A 19,885-nucleotide genomic window follows, 5' to 3' on the forward strand; every position below is an offset into this window, starting at 1 on the left:
GATGCTTGGCCACTTAGGCTGCTTTGACAATGAAAAGCAGAAGGAAATCTGCCCTAAAGAGAAAAGCAGAGAGAAAGGTGGGAGAGAATCCCTGGTTGGTGTAAAGTTGGCTGAACCATCTCTATGTCACTCCCTTTTCCAGCCCTCTATGTAGGGGGCAGGAAGGATATGCTGTGGCAAACCTCAGCCAGCAGTATAATTTAGAGTAGCCCTTGGGCCCTTGGCTAGTCCTAGGATCAGGAGGGCATGATGATGGCTTAGAGCCATCTTCCACCCAACCAGCACTGAGCAGAGTTTGGCTTCAGCTAGAGATCTATCCCTAAAAATGTCTGTACCAACACAAGAAGCTTTACGTGAAAATAACTAAACTAGATTGTGTGGCAGTAGAAGAGGACCTAAACATAATAGGCATTACTGAAACATGGTGCAATGACAAAAAAATAAATCAATGGAATAATATTATCCACGTCTTTCAACTGTACAGGAAGAATAGATTAGATCGTAGAGGCAGTGAATAGTGCTATACCTGAAAGACTCTATGCTTTGGACTCTAATGAGGTATAATTTCTAACTGGAGAGGACTATACTGTAGAATCTGTATGGTTGTGTGAGTACAAGTATACTAGTAGCCACTGAAATTCAGTTAATTGCCAGCTAGTATTATACTATTATCACATCACTAATACACAACATTGCTTACATTATAGAATACTATTTGCGATTTAAAAAAATTCCTTCTAAAATAATCTCTCTAATATTTTACAGGCTTGTTTACAAATGGATCCCACTGATAGGATCTCATCTACAGATCTGCTGCAGCATGACTATTTTACTAGAGATGGATTTATTGAAAAGTAAGTATTTTGTTGGTCACTAAAACATAAAAAGCCCTAGTTTCTTTTTATAAGATCTACAGTAAATAGGGAAGTATATAATACACAAATACAAGGGTAATAATTTAGAACAAGTGTATTTTTGTGAAGCTATAAGACCATTCAATGACTGACTGTTTTATCCCTAGAATTTAAAAGAATTCAACATCCTTATAGGTAGTTGATCATTATGAAAATTGTGCTTCATTAAATACTTGTGCCCATTGTTCCCAGTTGGTGGGTCTAGAGTAGTTGAGGACATAATTACAGCTGTTCTAACTGTCAACTGTAAATCAGAGATGGGAATAAGGATATTGCAGTGTCCCCAAAAGTGAACATGAGGTTTTTAGGAAAACTGTTCAATAAGATCAACTGAGAAATCTTAGCTATTATGTCCTCCCAAAAGGCATTAATACAGGTGATTTTACAAACTCTGATTATGTCCCTACCACACTGGGCCGAGTCCTCAGATGTTGTAAGTCATCATGATTGTGTTGATTTTAATGGTGCTATGATGATTTACACCAGCTGAGGATCCAGCCCTTTGTCTCTGTCACAAAGGAATCTGCTAATTCTGTATGCGTAACAGAAAGTGAATTTTAACCCTTGTATGAGGTATAATTGAAAATTCCTGAGCCTTATATAAAATAAAAACAAGGAACATTTTAGTTCTTTGTAATTTTTATTTATTAGTACTGCTGATACGTTTTATAAAAGTAAAAATAGCAAATTAAATGGAAGAAATCCTGTTAAGCAAAGCACTGTTATAATTACAGAAAATACTTTCAAGAACATAAATAGTAATATATGGAGCTACACATCTAACCAGAAAACACAGCTGACCAGAAAAACAGTACTGTATAATTATATGCGGGGGTGGTACCGCTGTTTGTTATTAAGGTTGCCTAACACTTCTCATTATAAGACTCTGTTTTCAGTTGTTTATGACATTGCCAGACTTTAGCTGCTTGGGCTGAAATTTTACAGGCTGGGTGTCTACCACTAGCTGAATTTTTCTGAAAAATTTCAGAAAAAATGGTTCAGCTGTTTCTGAGACTAAAGCAAGGGAAAATATGTTGTTTTGCCTGTGTTAAAAATAATTCTGGCAACTTTTTCTTTGAACAACACTGGCACACTCCTGCTTTGGAGCAGGGACTTGAAATTTGTTTCAGGAATATGCTTTTTGCCATTCTAGCAAAAATCTACCCAAATCTGACTAAATTATAAAGCTTTATAATATTGCAGTTTGTGCATGCTTGAGACTTCTTTGATTTTAGTAGCTAAAATCTCCAAAGATTCCATCCTCACTGAGCATACATCATCCCCTCAGAACTCCTAGTGCAGACCAGACTGTGTATGCACCATCGCCACAGAGTGCCAGAGCATATTCCCTCCTGCCCATAGTTCAGGGGCAAAACTGGGCTTTCCCTATAATGGGCTGCTTCCAGCTACTCTGTGCTGAAGTGGGGCCAGGCCCTGGAACTGAGAGCAGGGAGCCGCTCTCTTCACTGCCCTCAATGACCTCTGGTCCCCGTGCTGGCACCTAGGCAGCATGGAGGAGGAAGCCATCTGAGTCAAATGCAGTGGGGACAGAAGCTGGACTGAGAGTTGGGAAAGGAGTAAATAGAGGCAAGGAGTCTGGTGAGCCTGGGACGGGAAGAGGAGGGAAAAAAACTGGACTGGGAACTGGGGGGAAGGGAATGCTGGGACTGGGAGTGAGGAAAGGTTGAAACTGGGGAGGGGAGAGGAGGAGAGTCTGGGATTGGAAGCTGGAGCTGTGGGGAATGGGAGGGTGGGTAAGGAGACTAGGACTGAGTGTGGGATGGGTAGATCTAGGAGTGGAAGGGGAGTTTGGAACTCTAGACAGCAAGTCCTGGCCTAGGATGAGAAACCTGTGGAAAAAACAGTATGTGATCATGTTATTAAAGACAAATAGAGACTGTATCCTAATGCATATGCACAAGGGATCCGAATTAAGATTGCCTTTATTTTGACATCTGCTAACCTTTTAGAGCTTGACTTTGCAACCTTAAAAATGTTCTATTAATGTAGCTTTTTGTGTGTAATACAATATATGTGTAGCACAACTGAGTTAACATTACTGTTGAAATCTTAAATTTCACATTTCCTTATATTTAATTGAATTGTGCTAATATTACTTTAATAGGTGTTGCATTTAATTTTCTAGTTTTTTTTTAACTAAATAGAAATACGAAAAAAGTGATTGGCTGTGCTTAACAATGTTAACATTTAAGCGGTTACAAGTAGTTATGATTAGATGTCTTATAATTTGTCAGGACTGGAAACAAAATCATTATATCGTTGGAAGGGGAATATTACCATCTTCCTGATGAGACTCTTATTTCTAGCCCTGGTTGATTGCAAGATATCAGACCTTAAGATTGTGACACTTTCATCTACAGAAAAGCTGTTTTAGGCCACATTTAGACTTTTTGGTCTCTCTTTAGCCCTGTATGTTGAACTCATGGTAAGTAAGGCACCTGGATTAACAGCTGGATGAATACCAAAAATAGTACCAGTAAGATTTTTAAAACTCCCTAAAGCATTTTGGAAAATAGATTTTCTCTGACATATACAGAGGACATTCTTTTGAGATGGGCTGTATAATTCACTCCTAGTTTCATCACTCATCAGTAATGCAGCCATCCCTAAACCTTTACATTATATGCCAACCTGTCCTGTATTTAGATAGTTAGCCAGCTATAAGACATGACCTGATGTGCACTGAAGTTGATGGAATTTCTTTCATTGACTTCAATAAGGCTGTGTCTACACTATGGGCCTGAGTTTTTGGTTACGCACCTTGGTTTCTGAGGTTATGAGCTAGAGGTACAATTCCCAGTTCACATACACATTCTCTCAATAGCTCTAATTGAGCTAATATGCTAAAAATAGTAGCGTAGATAGCAGGGGCAGCAGCAAGCGGAGGCGTGGGATATGTACCCACGAGGTCTGGGGGGTTTGTACTCAAGGCAGCTAGCCTATGCTGTTGCTTGCCACTGCCCAGCTACACTTCTGGTTTTAGCATGCTAGCCCAATGAGAGCTAACACAAATATGTGTATGCAGGCAGGGAATCTTACCCCTAGCTCCAAGCACAGACATAGCTTCAGTGTTTAATCAGGCCCATAGAGAACAATAGAAACTACACAAAGAGTTTTATAGCTTAAAGACCACCATTTCTATGAAGGGAGGGGCATAATGGGAGTGCCCCTTTGCAACCTCAGAAACCCAGGTGTGTGCCCAAAATCTCTAATTGTACACACAAGTGCCCATTAATTTGTAGCATTACCTGTTTTGCATACATACACATAGCGTTTTTTTACACTGCAAAAAATATGCAGATTTTTCCTGATACACATCCCGTCCACAAGGAGGCAGAATGTCTACACCTAAAACACTGCAGCAGCACAGCTGCGCTGCCGTAGCTCTTTGGTGGGTATGTCTACACTTAAGACGCTACAGCTATCTACACTAGGTCACCTTAACAATGCCACTCAGGGCTGTGTATTTTTCACACCTTTGAGTGATGTAGTGAAGTGGACTTAATTTTCTAGAGTAGACCAGGCCACAGTAGACACTGCCTATGCCAAAGGGAGAGCTTCTCCCATCAGTGTAGAAGGTAATCCATCTCCCTTAGAGGCAGTAGCAAGGTTGATGGAAGAATTCTTTTGTCGACCTAGCACTGTCTCCCATAGGGCTTGGGTTGGTATTGCTGTGTCTCTCGGGGTGTGGATTTTTTGCACCCCTGAGAGACATAGCTATACTGATGTAAGTTTCTAGTATAGACCAGCCCTGAATGTTTGATTCTTAAGGGCAGTTGTGTACAATAATTTAAATGTTTTAGTTTCTCTGTGTTGTAGGTTTGAGGAGGTCTAGTGTCAGCCACATTTCTCAAAACTGATTTTTAGTGGCCAGAAAAATAAACAAACATGAAATACAATTAATGTTTTGGAATAACTCTTTACTTTTCTGTTGGGAAGTATAACTAACTGCTAATGAGTACAGTGGATGTAAATTAGACCTGATGCAAAACAGTTGTGTGTGAACTAGATGAGTGTGAAATTTATTTTTGCAGGATTAATTATGTTGGTGTCAAGTATTTAGCAAAAAAGAATTAAAGCATCTCTTAAAAAGGTTGTAAAACTGGCTAGACATTCATTGAATCAGTCAGACTTCAAAGGGATTTTGTTAATGTGTGATGCCAAGAAGTTTCCTTGATCTTTAGAGCAACAATAAATAGACTAATTTGTCAACACTAAAATTGAACTCTCTAGACTTGAATAAATTTTGCAATTTGAAAACTTTTATAAGGAACATAATGCACTTATTAGCAAACACTTTTTAAAACATTTAGTTTAAAGAGCCAAAATAAAATTTGTAAAAGAGATGTCCTTTATTGACATGCTTTATAATTTTGCCAAATATAGTTGCTTCCTGCATAGATCTGCTCATGATATATTTGGCAGGTAAATTTGTTAATTAATGGGTTATATTAAGTATTGGTCATAAAATGTTAATGTATATATGAAAATAAAAGGAACATTTCACTTTATCAGATTCTTACCAGAACTGAAGGCTAAATTATTACAAGAAGCAAAGTTAAATTCTCTTTCAAAAGTCAGAGAGAATAACAAAGAGATTGAACTAATAAAAGATGAAAAGAGAACTATTCATATTAATGCCTCTCAGAATGGTCCAGTGGTTGGGAAGGTGAGAATTAATTTTCCTAAAATATTTATTGCTGCATTAAATTGTCATCTTAATTTGTATAATTGCAATATAGCTGTAATAGATTGGACTGTGTCTTTGAAGTCAGTGTGGTTACAGTAGGAATAAATTTGGGCTGTTACATTTAGAGAGACAAATATTATCAAAATAAAACAGAACTGTTAATCCATTATGTTATATTTTGATATATTCATTGGGACCCTGATTCAGCAGTCAATCCCGATTCAACAAAGCGCTTAAGCACATGCTTAAGTCCCATTGACTTCAGTGGGATTTAATAACATGCTTAAGTGTTTTGCTGTATAGGGATGGACTTAAGCATATGCTTAAGTATATTGCTGAACTAGAGTCTAAATGTCTGTAGTTAGAGTAAATCTGATGAAAAGATTATGAAAAAAGCAAGTTTCAAAAACATTCTTTGGGTCCTATGTGATGTAATTTGAATACATTTCTCATCTACCTGCCAGCGACTGTATATATAACACTTTCTATTGCCGTTTTATCTTACAGATGTTTTGGAACAACAGCACCAAGAATTCTTCCAGTTTTAAAGTGGTCCTCAAATTAGAAGACAAGGAACCTTTCATGGTGATCTGCAAATTATTATCATTATTCATATTGTGGTAGCACCAAAAATGTGCTAGGCACTTTCCAAAGACAGATGAAAACACAGAAGACCCTGTCTTGAAAGGAAAGTTTGAGACCACTTTATTAGTTGAGGAATCCACAGTGTTAGTATTGTTCAGAAACACCAGTAAGATACAAGTAGCAACACTGGTACTGTATAGAGAAGCTAGGTTCTGGCACATTTTGAGAACCAAGCAGTAAGGAGCTGAGAGGAGGGATGATCTACGAGAGGCTATTTTTGTTATGAAATGGTCCCCATTATCAAAAGATAGGAGACCCTACAATATAAATATTCCACAAACAAACAGCACTGTCTTAAAGGGATACCATCAATCTGAAATCAAAGTCAATTTCAAAATATGAATTAAAAGTACTTTAAAGTACTAAACATAGCTCCCCTAGCAAATTTTGTGGTTTTCTGATCACATTTCCCTATTTGTAAAAAAAAAACTTTTCTATTCTCTGTTGCTGTGCAGAAGACCCACACAAATTAAGTAAGAGATTGAGTGACTGGTTATAAAAAGTTGAATTGACTCTACACCATGTACTGTCAAATGCAAAAAATAAACTGAAAAAATAGAGGATTACTTTTTTCTCCAATTTCTGTTAGTTACTGTAAGCAATCTTGGTTGTTACTTGTAACAATATTCAAACAGAAGTGTGATTTTTATGTTGACTGCATGTCCCTTTAAAGAGTGGTTACGGCCTTTTCTTAGCCACACTTTGCAGATATGTATAGTCCTTTTAATTCCAGACTCCATTTGAAATGTTAGAAAAATATATTCAAATCAGCAGTCTAAATTTAGTCAATTTTGTTTTTCCCAGGCCACCTCCTACTTCCTGGATGAAGGCATGTATTAAGGTTGTTCTGCTGATGACATTCTGACCAGAAGCTAGTTGGCTACTATGTTAGGATCGTGCAGCAGGTAAGTGATATTTTCCCCTCTCCTTCCCTTCTCTAGGGTCTAGCGAGGGTAGATAGAGAGGAAGACCACAGTGCTAGGGCTGAGTTTGTAGGTGGGAAGCAAATAACATAAGTGAGCCCTCCATGAGAAGGAAGCCTCTGACAGGACAGACAGCTGCTTCTGCTTTGATACGCACGCGCACACACACACACACACACACGTGCACATACACATACACACACACATCGAGTGGTGGGGACAGTCTTTCTCTCCTGAGTAGCTCCTATTGTGTTCTTTACTCTTGTGGCAGCATGCATCCCTCACCACCTGATGTCCCTCACCACCTGCAAGAGACATATCTGGGGAACAGGAGATTAGCTGGTGAGTGGAGCAGATTACTACTGGTACAGGGAAGGAGTCAGCTTCCGGCAGTAGACCCAGCACATTTCAAGGGATAAAGGCTCTTCCCCATCATTATGTGTAGAAGTGGTTGTTTGGCCTGTCAGCAGCTCCCTTTTCTACATATGCATGGTTCATTTGTCCCCCCACCCTCCAATTAACCCTAGGACAGTAGCCCTCCTATAGGACATAGAGCAAGAGTCAAATCAAGGGAGATATGGGGGAAAACATAGTCTTAGTAGCTTGCTAGACCTTCAGTTAAGAGATGGGGGAAATGTCACTTACCTGTTGTTGCAACATCCCAGTATAGTAGTTGGCATCCTATCTGCTCTGGTCAGTCACCATCAACTAATTAATCTCAGCCCCTGAGGAAACAGGGCTGGGAAAAAGAAAATAAGATCACACATTAAATTACTAACTTGAAAGTTATTTATTTGTTGTTGGTATTAATTTTAAGCTGCAGCTGGAGTAAATTATTAAATGGCAAAGGTGAGTCTCCCGGAAACAAATTTGGTGTTAGAAAAACAGTTTATATTTTCCTCTACTGGGCCAACAATATAATAAATTTATTATTATTTATTTTAAAATGATCTTACCACTTTGGTACATTTGACATCATTATTTGATGCTTAAATATGAAAAAAATGAATGTACAAGTTCTAAAAATTGACCTTTGATGGTCTGAAAAGAGCATTAGGATTTCCAAAGCAAAAACAACGGAAGGGTCCAGTCCTGCGGGGCAATAAACATTCTCAATTCAAGCTGAACTCAATGAAATTGAAAGACACTCAACACCTCACATAATCAGGTCCTAGCAGACTAAATTAGGTGACATTTTATGTTCCAGAGTGTATGTATATTTTGATGTAGTGTCTGTTCCAGGATATTGAAAAGGACAGAAAATCAAAGGACTTAAAAGTAAAAGGTACAAAAGTGAAGGGAGGGAAACCAGAGATTCCAGAGATGAAAAAGATTGAACAAGAAGATGCAGTTAGTCAGTGGGCTACTTCCTCACAGAATCCTCCCAGTTTTCCTCAAGAGAGTAAGCCTACAATCACTGAAGCAACTAACAATGACCCCAGCGCTGTGAAGGAAGATCATCCACTAATAGTGGTTTGTACAACAATGCCGCCCATCAATCCAAATTGTGGGAACCTTACTGCTGCAAATTTCAGTACACCCTTCCCACACTCCAATACAAGGTTAGAGCGTATTGCTTAGCCAGTGAGATAGTGTTAAAATAGACAGTCACTCTTTATTTAATAAAAGTATTTTTTTACAATGAATTCAATGTTACCACATTTACATATCTAGTGATGGTTTGGTTAAATGAATAATTCTTTCATTTGGTTAATATGTTGTATGACTAAGGCTAGCTAAAGGCTAACATTTCACAGTGCAGCCCATGGCTGCCTCATCTTTAGTACAGAGATGCAGCCCACAGAGGTTGCTCGTCTTGTCATGGATTGAGCCATGCCAGGTCTCTTGGGTCAAAGATAGGACAAACTGAGGCTGGTCATTTCTATAAGTCACATCTCTATTAAAATGAGAGCAACTGCTCTTTCAGAAAAAGAGGGTTCCTGTAAAATCTGCTACTTTTTTTTGGAAATAAAATACAGCCTTTCAGCTTTTGACAAGTTGGCAAAGTGGTCCTCTGGCTGGAGGGTGAACGCCGTAATAGTGGCTGCAGCGTGGTGATGGGCATTTGTGAATATTATGGGAGACAGAGGTAGACGCCTGGTCAAAGGAAAGGTCTCAAGGCAGGAACTCCTGAGTATGAATCCTGACCCTGACATTGAATCTCTCTATGACCTTAGAACAGTGACCTTAGCCTTTCTTTCATCTGTTTCCCATCTGTACACCGGGGATAATATTTCCTATCACTCTCACAAGGGTGTTGTAGAAATTAATTAATTCATGTTATTAAAATAATTAGAACATGAAATGTAGTGTTTAAATGCTAAGTATTAATATTAAATGGTAGCCTCCAAAGCTGTGTGTTGAGATATGTGTGTTCTCAGATGCCAGACATACACCCCCTGGTCCCCAAACAAAACTAGTTTAGTATACATTTGTGAATGGGCGTGTTTGTTTATGTAACGAGAGCATGTAGCACTTCACTGACAAATAATGTTGCATATTATAGTTACATTTATTTGTAATAGGCTACCTGAAAAGGCAAAGAAAAGGAGAAGCCCTTGGCAGTCAGTGGGACAAATAGGTCCAAATAACAGACAAGATGATGGGACCATGGCTCAAGTATGTTTACAAAACTGGCAATTTAAAAATAAACCCTTTCCTCTCTTCCATAATAGTCTGTATTTCATGCTACTGTCTTATCCTTTTATACTTTTCCTGCTGACATGTAGTAAGATTTCCATGTTGTGAAACTCTTGTTTAAGGACAGGCCTAGTGGTTTCTGGAGACTCCCAGCTGGGGGGGATAGGACGAGAATAGCTCGAGAAACTAGAGTAAAAGAAATTCAGACTCTGGGTGAAATCCTTAACCTACTAATAGGTGTTTCATCATCAACTTCAGTGGATCCAGAAATTTGCCCTATATTCGAGAGAATATTACACTTTCACTTTCATCTCTCTCACTAGTGTTGGGTTTTCTCCATGATAATTCTTGACTAATTACCATAATCAGATCTTCATCCTGACAACCCCACTTTTTGGTATTAACAAATACACTCATAAGTCTTTCCCTGCAGAGCTCATTTCCTATCTTTTATTGTGAAAACCCTGGTGGGGCTAAAGAGTAACACATGTTTTTCTTCTGGTGTGTCTGTGGTCAACTGACCATTCCCACATGCCAGGAGGTATGACAAAGTAATTGTATGCTTTTGTTTTTCATCTTTAAATTGGTAAGGTGGCAAAAAATACACGGTGATGTAAGTACCTTTGTCCATGAATATCGCCACCTATACAGGAGCAAGAGCTACAGTATGATAGACCTTTTTTGAAAGATAAAAATTCTAAATGTTCTCCATAATGGTGATTCATAACTGGTAATGATACATAGTTAGCTTCCTCTATCATGTGAAGACCTTGGCTTTTGGAACACTACTGCAGTTTGAACTTTTAATGTATTTTACTCTGTTTAGTTGGCAGCAACTTCTTGAAACATGCCAAGAAAGATATAAGTGACAGCCACACCACTTAGAGCTTTAAATATATTGTGATTTTGTTTAGACTCAAACAGAAAAAGTCACGCTTTATGAACGAGCTGTTCAGATCGATCAAACAGCCAACATGAACCGAAAGAAACGCAGTATTTCAAAATCTGAGAAAAAAGATATCCATTTCCCAGAACTGCCAGTAACAGCACAACAAAAGGAGCTGAAAGGAATGGAAGGTATGAAATTATAATTGCTTTTGCTGTTTGCAAATCTGCATCAAGTGCCTGTTGAAGAAGAGTTAATCTAGCCAAAACTAAATACCATGGCAATATCTTCCATTGTTGTATGTAATTTTGTTGTAGCTGTTATTAGGGAGAGAAGGTGGGTGATGTAATATCTTTTATTTGATCAGCTTTTGTTGATGAGAGAGACAAGATTTCGAGCTTATACAGAGCTCTTCTTTAGGACAAGAGCTCTGTGAAAACTTAAAAACTTGTCTTTCTCACCAACAGAAGCTGGTCCAAGAAAAGATATTACCTCACCTACCTTGTCTGTCTATGGAAAACAATGACATCTAGAGACCAGTTCAAATAACAGACAGTGTGTACTCAAAGGAACACCCTTAGTGGCAGCGTGTTCTGTAAGTGGGTCTAGTAATTAAAATTACCAGAGTCTGAATTTAAATGGGAATTGTATCTCATATTCAGGCCCTTAGCATACAATAACTGGTTGTCTTCTTCGGTAATCTACATCCTCAATTTTCAGTATGACCCTGGTTTTTTTGTTCAACACTATTTCAAAAGTAATCAATTAAATGTAGAAGATGAAACTAAAGGAGCATGTAGAAAAGAAAAAAATACAATATCCGGAAATAATAAGGTATCTATTTGTAAAAGTTAAACAGGTAAAAGTGCTGAAGCGAGAGTCAAAGAAATCTGAAGTATCTAAAATACCATCTTTACTAAATGTGGATCAGAATCAAGAAAAACAAGAGGTAAATTACAGTATTTTTGTTTAGTAGAAAGACCATGTGGGTTGGGCTGTTGACTGACTATGTGAACTTGAGGGAAAATCACTCAATCTTGTGTCTTAATCAACCTACCTGGAAATTGGATAAAAGCTTAAAATCAAGATCTCATTAAAAACTAGATATTGTATCTAATATACATTTCCCTAGCTCAATAATTTACAAATAAGTATGTTGCATAATTAAATTTTTAAATAATAGAAAGCAATTACTAACCACCTTCCTAATACACTATCTTTAAATATAACTCTACTACTACAGACTGCAATAACACATGCTTAAGAATTGTACTTAAGATGAAGATAAATTACTATAACTGGCAAACAATTAATCTACTCTCAGAATCCATGACTATAAAGAATATGTTGAACTTAATACACAATAAACCTGTTCAGACCTGGTGTAACCAGGTGCCACTTCATTGATTTTTACTGAGCTGTCTCAATTTTGCTCACTATATCCCCCAAAACCCCTTGCTTTTCATTTTCTGACTATACAATAAGAATGGGTAAGGATTAAATGCTACTGTTGGGAAGGCCCAGGAGCAGATATGCCAGTTGTCTGTGAATTTCTGCACTCAAGCAGACTATCAAAAATCAATTCAGCTCTTTCCCTACTTGTAATGGGAGGGTTTTGCAAATTTGCATTGCTACCAAACACATAGTAATTATTCATCCCAAAGCAGGACAAATCTGGGGATAATGATCAGAATGTGCTGTTCTAGTTGCCAAACACAAAACAAGTTCCTTGGATATTTCCCAACCTAAATTTACACACAGTTGTAATACTTAGCATGTCTGTAGCAGTTTATTGTTTTGAAACATTGTACAAATACTAACTAATTAAACTTCAGAATATCTCTGTGAAGCAGCAAAGGAAGTATTATTTTCCCCATTTTCCAGAAGGGGAAACTGAGACCCAGAGAAGATAAGTATTGATAGCTTGTCCAAAGAATCACTTTGAATCAGTGTCAGAGCTGGGATTAGAGTTCAGGAGTTCCTGGCTCCCAGTTCCATGCTGTTCCATTAGGTCACGCTGCATCTCAATATACTAATTAGGCACTATATGAAATCTAGTTATGTGTGTGCACGAAGACCCAGGATTTCAATAGATAAATGCATTGTTCCATGATGGATCATTTTTATCATAGAAAATATTTAATGGATGGGCAAGATCTTACAAACTATCACCTATAAAAAGAGCAAAGGTTATGCATCTCTTGTGTTAGACACTCCATTAATTCATGTGTACTGTTACCAAGATGTTAGGCTTTAAAAGTAAAAGGGGAAAGCACAGAGGTTGCAGCATTTGCAGGCATGTCAGTGAATCAAATGGCATACCAAACTCCTCCTTTCTGGCTATACCATATGTTTATGAAATTATACGAAATATTGTTTTACAGTAAGAAAGACTGAAAAAAAGATTTATTTGCAGTCCATTGCAAAGTGTATGCTTTTATGCAGACGTGATTATAAAGTTTGTAACTTAAATGTATTTCACACTTTGCAGTATAAGCTGTACCTCAGTTCCGTCAGATATAAAATGGGGTAGTCATCCTTACCTAATCTTCGTAAAGCACTTTGAATTGTCTTGAGGAAAAGAGCTGTGTAAATGTCAGGTATTATTAAGTAGTCCGTATCTTGAGGTTTCTACTCCATTTGTACTTAGGTCAGCTCCCACTAAAGCCAATTACTACTTACCTGAGTAAGAGCTGACCGAAAATTGAGTAAGGAGCTAAGAATTTGTCCAATTATTATTTGATTGTATTTTCCATAATTTTCAGATTTCACGTAGATTCTCACATAGTGAGAACTGCTGAACTATGCCAGAAAGGAAAATCCATCCAGTTTCAATGATATAAAAAGCTTTAATGGTATCCTGGTTTCTGTGGATGTGCACTGTGCAGACTTGTTGCACAACTGAGTCCTAACATCTTCGTGCACAAGTATTACAAGAGTCAAGAAAAGAGTAACGCTGAACACAACTATATGTCTTTACATCATAAAGCACTATGGGACAATGTTATATACTTGGAAAAATGTGACATTGAATGAAACTTTGAGGATGACAGCTGAATGCTTCATGGGCAGTACCTGCCCATGACAGCAGTAGTTGATACCAAGTGTCTAATTTGGCTGGATGCCTGGAAAACAAAAGACAACACTAGCTTGTCAAAGGCTTTAATCTTCATCATCAGATAGGACCTGATGGAGGAAATGAGAAGTCAAAGAGTATACTGCTTAATTTAATCAATCTTGGGTGTCTAGTAGCTATTCACACTAGTGAAGAGGAGTTTGGAGACTGGTTAAAGCATCATTTTCCATCAATTCACAAAACTGATGGCTTTTAACAGTATCAGTGCCTTATATGGAGAAATAGTGTTAATATAAAGGTAAATAGATATAAGAATGTATAGCCAGTCAACTAACTTTTCTTTTCAATTTATTTTTTAGAATACAGGAAATACACCAAGTGAAAACAAAACCAATCTGCCAGATGTAGAATAAGCTGTATAGCAGAATGAAGTTTGAAAGACTGCAGAATCACAGTACAGTAAAATCTGTGCTTTTCTATTAACCTTTCATAAATGAAGATATTTGGATAATTCTGCAGAAATTTTAGAGATTTCATGTAATAAATATATGGTTATTCCCCAGGAAATTATTTTAGAATGCATTGGTCCTAAGATTGCGTATATAAATGAAGCTTACATTAAACTTTTATGAAATCTGAAAAACACAAAACTTATTTTTGAAGGCTAAGTACCAACATTAGGCTTCTTCCAGTACTTATGCATAAAATCTCTATACCTATCAGTACTGGATGTCCAACTGATCCTAAATTGGTTGAAATTCATTAATTAGCCTGGCATTTCTGTAGGAGCTTATTATTCTTTTCTCTGAAAGATGATGATCTAAGACTTCTCTGATAATGTACTGGATAACAATGGATCATTCAATGTGTTAAGATGCTTTAGGGTATAAATGTGTGCCAGATTTTCTGGCTATTTAATTTTAGCACCCATTTTTTCATAAACAATTTATTGTGACTGCCTATGTGGTCATGTATCCATTTTGCACATGCAGATTGGGTATTTTGATGGCCAGCTACCCCATTTATACACTGTTTGTGTATGCAAAGCTGAAGTATGTGCACTTTAGTATGTACAAAGAGAGTACACAAAATCAGAGGCCAGGACTAAAAACCTGCCCCTTGTGTTTTTTGGTTTATTATTTTGGATAGTGAGTGTCACACATCCTTTGCTCAGTAGGGCTCTACTAACTATTTTTGTTGTAGTTTCTGAAAATAAAAGAAACTAAATCCAGAAATGTATGTGCTGAAAATGTTCATGCTCTTGGAGTAAGCAATTGTTAAGGTGACTTATTCTTGGTGTAACACTCAGAAAAAATTATTTTGTTCATGGAAAATTCCTGAATTAGAATAGCCAAGAAGGTAATTTTAGTTCACTTTTTAGTATTTTATCATTTTAAGGGAAACCAGTTGCAAGGTGGAAGACATTTTCCTTATATGCACTCTAAACAAAGACAATTGGATAGGTGTGAAAGTTTAAACAACAGCTTTCTATAGTGCATGATTTCACAGCTACATCAGTTTCTTATTTATAAAAGGGTCTGGGAAACATGTAATAACAATAAAATTAATGTATTAAGAGAAAAGGAATATATTTCCAGTATGTATGCAGAATATTCAGTATGTATGCAGTTCTTGTTTCAGCTGTGCTACTACAGTATGTACAGGAAACCTACAGTTAATTGTCCATCATCTATTATTAATCTTTTTTATTCAAGTGAACCATAAAAATTCACTCTATGCCGAAACTTGTCTTAGGCAAGAAGGAATATCTTTTAATAAATAAATTGTTTAGGGTTGTGTGTAATTCTTAGAAATAAAAAGGCTTCCTCAGTTTATAGACTTTTCTGCGTTCTGAAATATTATTTACAAAACTTTGATTTAGTTAAATATGTTTTGCAAGCTGGCAGTCCGTAACATGAATTGGCTTTTATGATATTTAAAACAACAAAATATACCAGGCTCCTGATACTATAGTAATGTTTTAACCATGTTTCTGTAATCTGCATGTCTGAATTAACTTAACACATTTATGGATTAATGACACATCAGAGGGATCAATATGCTTATGTGAGAGGAACCTGTGTGACACTGCAAGTTTAACAAACAATAGCATGCATCTGTACAAGGGAAAATGTACTTCAGGAAAACAGACACTTTCTGGAAGAACAAAGATGATAACAGATCATTAATAGATATTTTGTATTTCTTATTGCTGTTTCCTATGTTGCCAATTCTGCCTTTATTGACTATGGGCCATATTCAGCAACAATGTAAACAGCTACACATTATGTGTAAGTGGGTGTGAGAGATGAAGTAATGTGAATGATTTGGCATTCACTGAGTGTACAAAATGAATGTCAGTTGTATGCAGAGGGGATGGAAGGATAGCTGGCATGTCAGGAATTAGGAAGCACATTCCAGCTCTTTCTGCCCTAATTTTTCATTGTTATTGTTACATATTTTAACTTATTTATTAACCCACATTTCTTTTATTTTCCAGGAGGTCACTGGAGCAGCTGGAAAAGTTGTTAAATCACTGACTGAATGAATCAGGATTTCCTTTATTCTTGGCTTTGTCTTTTTCCCAAACTATTAGATCACAATAAACAGAAGGAGGTGAAGCTTCCTCGTGCTGTCCATATCAAGCTATAGCCTCAAAGTCTGAAGTTTCTAATTCCTGTAACAATGATTTAGCTAACTGCAGCAGTGGTTTTTAGTGTATCCTCCATACTGCATGGAGTTGGAAGAAGCCACTGAGAACCTTATTATAAGGACCCTCCTTTTCCTTCTTGTCTTTATCCTTAGGAGACAAGGAAGAAAAATATTTTTAGTGAAATATATAGAACTTTACAGTGAAAAGAAACCAAATGGAGAATTATATGTAACTTAAGGCTAGGTATTTGGGGCTAGGGGAAATCTAAAGAAAAGAGTGGATCATTTGAAAAAGACCCAGTGTGTAAGCTTTAATAGCAGTATTTATTTCATGTTACATCTATTTTAACATGGTGGCTGTTTAAATCTAAAAATTAAAATCTAGTATTGAAATATTACTAACATTTTTAAAAAGCAGATTTTACAGTAGCAAAGCATCCAACAGAATCAAAATTAGGTTACTTGAGAACAGTTTAATTTCTTTCTATTTAATGTCTGACGCATACGAGATTAAACAGATATGTAAAGGTAATAGTAGGGTGTAGCCAGTAGTTTGGAATCTCTGTACTATGTGTGATGGATGATCCATTGCCACTTCCTCACCAGCATTGAACTGATACATTCCCAGGGTAGACCTGCCATTGTACATGGTACTCACGTAGTGGGGTTATTTGAACATTAGGGATGAGAGACAAGCTCTCTTTAGACCTCTCAAATATTAGCCTTTTCAGACCTCTCCCCCTACAGGTCTAGGAAACCATTTCTTATCTTAAAATGTATTTTGGGAGATAGGAGTACATGGTGTCAGGTAGGCCCATGCCACCCAATTGGAAAAGACCTTCTTGGAGTTGGAGGTCAGATTTGGGAGGAAGCAGTGAGCTTATCATGTACCCAACCCTAATATAGAAGATGGGCTGGCATCCACTTAGCATACTTTGAAAATCCCCAGAGGAAAGGGACTGCAGCTATAAGGCTCAAGGACGTGGTCCTAGGGGAAGCTGCAAGAATAAACAGCTAAAGAATTTTCAGTTACCATGGCCTACTGGATAGAGCACTGGCCTGGGACTCAGGAGACATAGGTTTTATTCCCAGTTTTGTCACTGGCTTCTGGCTAACCTTGGACAAGTCACTTTGCTGTGCCATGCTGCAGTTTCCCCATCTGTATAATGGAGATAATAACACTGACATATTTTGTAAATTGCCATGAGACCTACTGATGAAATGTGCTTATAAGAGCTAAGTATTATTAACTGAAAACAATCAGTTTCCCTAAAGAGGGCCAATATTTGGACTCTTTTAGAAGTGTGTTTTCCCAGTCTTGTTAAATATGGAATTTGACAAGGTGGTAAAAGAAATCCTGATGAGGAACATAAACATCTTGCCAGTCTTTGCCTTAAGAAATTCTTCCCCCAGGAAGAATATATAGCATATGACTACCTCCACCCTGCAGAGTTAACCAGTGTAACAACAATGCCATCAAACTTCATGGATGTAGGCAGGTAGTTCCCTCAAGGCAAAAATGTACAACTGAGAATAGAACTGCGTATGTGAGTAATATGAAAGCAACCACTGTATTCAAAAGTATTTGTTACATTTATTGTTGCAGCTACAGGCATGTTCTAACTCACAGGATTACAGGTCACAATGTGTCTTAGGAAGACTTAACAAAAAGTTAGATTCTGATCCTGAAAGGTGTGAGATTTTTATTCCTCTCAGCACTATTCCTTGCGTTTTTCTGCAAGAAGGGTGAACAAATACACTAGAGGATTAATATTTCTAAATATATGTTATTGTATAGTGCAGACCTAAACAATGATTGCTTTATTACAGATAAATTATTTCCAAAATCAAGATGGATATTTTAAGCTGGCCTTGAGACCGACTGCACGAGACAAACATTATTCTAACACTGGCAATATCTTTCCTTTCGAGTTATTTTCTTATAGCAAAAGTCGTATTTTTCAATGTTGAGTGATCGTCTGCAGTTCCTTTCACAAAGGAAGAGTGAATTGTAGAAGCTCTAACAAAATAAAGTCATAGTTTCTTTGGCTTGTTGGCTCAAAAAACCCATGTGATGGTTAATTCTATTCTTTGTTGTGTTGCACACAGAGCTTGTGCAGATTACAATGAGAAAAAATTACATCAGAGGTACAAACATCCACTCAAAATTCAGAACTGGGAGCGTCCCTTGAGTCACTGATATACAGATGCTAATTATCCCAGAGAATACTTTTATTGTAATTTAAAGAGCATTTGATGCCACATGAGAAACTCTATTTAGCAACAATGTTTATATTCTTTTCAATTACTTTGGACATTTATGTGAAAAGAGAACCTTTGCTTTTTAAGGAGAGGAAGCTTAAGCTAGTAGTTAAAGCATACGACTAGTAGTCGGGAGGTTTTGGTTCTTTTTTGTGTGTATTAGAGTAGCATCTAGTCGTCTCAGTCAGTATTGGGGCCTCACTGTGCTATGTGCTGTACAAATACATAGTAAGAGACAGTCTTTGTCCTGGAGAGGTCACAGACTAAATAGACAAGACTGAAAAGGGTGGAAGGGGAAACAGAGAGGTACGGTGATTTGCCCGATATCATACAGAAAATAAGTGGCGAGTCAGGAACAGAACCTCATGGTTTCCTGACTCCCAGTCCAGTGCCCTGTCCACTAGACAACACAGCCCCTGTTCTCTCCCACAGATGTACTGTGTGAACTTTGGCAATCGTGTAACCTCCCTGTGCCCCAGTTTCATTTCACTATAGGAATGCTTGGACGCACCTTTCATTAGTATTTGTGAAGTGCTCTGAAATCCTTGGATAGAAAGATGATAAATAAGTCCATATTAAGACATGAGAAGTAATTCTTCCGCTCTACTTCACCCTGAGAAGGTCTCAGTTGGAGTACTGTGTCTGGTTCTGGGTGCCACATTTCAGGAAAGATGTGGACAAATTGGAGAAAGTCCAGAGGAGCGCAACAAAAATGATTAAAGGTCTAGAAAACATGATTTATGAGGAAAGATTGAAAAAGTAGGATTTGTTTAGTCTGGAGAAGAGCTGACTTAGGAACATAACAGTTTTCAAGTACACAAAAGGTTACAAGCAGGAGAGTGAAAAATTGTTCTTGTTAGCCTCTGAGGAGGACAAGAAGCAATGGGCTTAAATTACCGCAAAGGAGGTTTAGGTTGGACAGTAGGAAAAACTTCTTGTCAGGGTAGGTAAGCACTGGAACAAATTGCCTCCGGAGGTTGTGGAATCTCTGTCCTTGGAGGTTTTTAAGAATGGGTTAGACATATACCTGTAGGGAATAGACTAGATATTACGTAGTCCTGTCTTTAGTGCAGGGGACTGGACTAGATGACCTCTCGAGGTCCCTTCTAATCCTGCACTTCTAGTCATAGTATTTTTTTATTATTCCTTGCATGAAATCATAGAGGCAGACTCAGC

At 37.4% G+C, this 19,885-nt stretch overlaps 1 protein-coding gene across 1 annotated transcript in view; it reads left to right on the forward strand.

Annotated features, from left to right (window-relative positions):
• LOC137165936 (cyclin-dependent kinase-like 3) overlaps positions 1–19,885 on the forward strand; it is a 70,998-nt gene that overhangs the window by 10,927 nt on the left and 40,186 nt on the right. The window contains exons 7-13 of the mRNA XM_067567470.1: positions 766–854; positions 5,451–5,604; positions 6,133–6,210; positions 8,436–8,755; positions 9,719–9,812; positions 10,748–10,910; positions 11,571–11,668. Coding sequence (XP_067423571.1) covers positions 766–854; positions 5,451–5,604; positions 6,133–6,210; positions 8,436–8,755; positions 9,719–9,812; positions 10,748–10,910; positions 11,571–11,668 — 996 coding nt within the window. The remainder of the gene's footprint in view (positions 1–765; positions 855–5,450; positions 5,605–6,132; positions 6,211–8,435; positions 8,756–9,718; positions 9,813–10,747; positions 10,911–11,570; positions 11,669–19,885) is intronic.

This window comes from Emydura macquarii, unplaced genomic scaffold (genome assembly GCF_026122565.2).
Source record: "Emydura macquarii macquarii isolate MOO-44397 ecotype Brisbane River unplaced genomic scaffold, CSIRO-AGI_Emac_v2 contig_2768, whole genome shotgun sequence".
Classification (NCBI taxonomy): domain Eukaryota; kingdom Metazoa; phylum Chordata; order Testudines; family Chelidae; genus Emydura; species Emydura macquarii.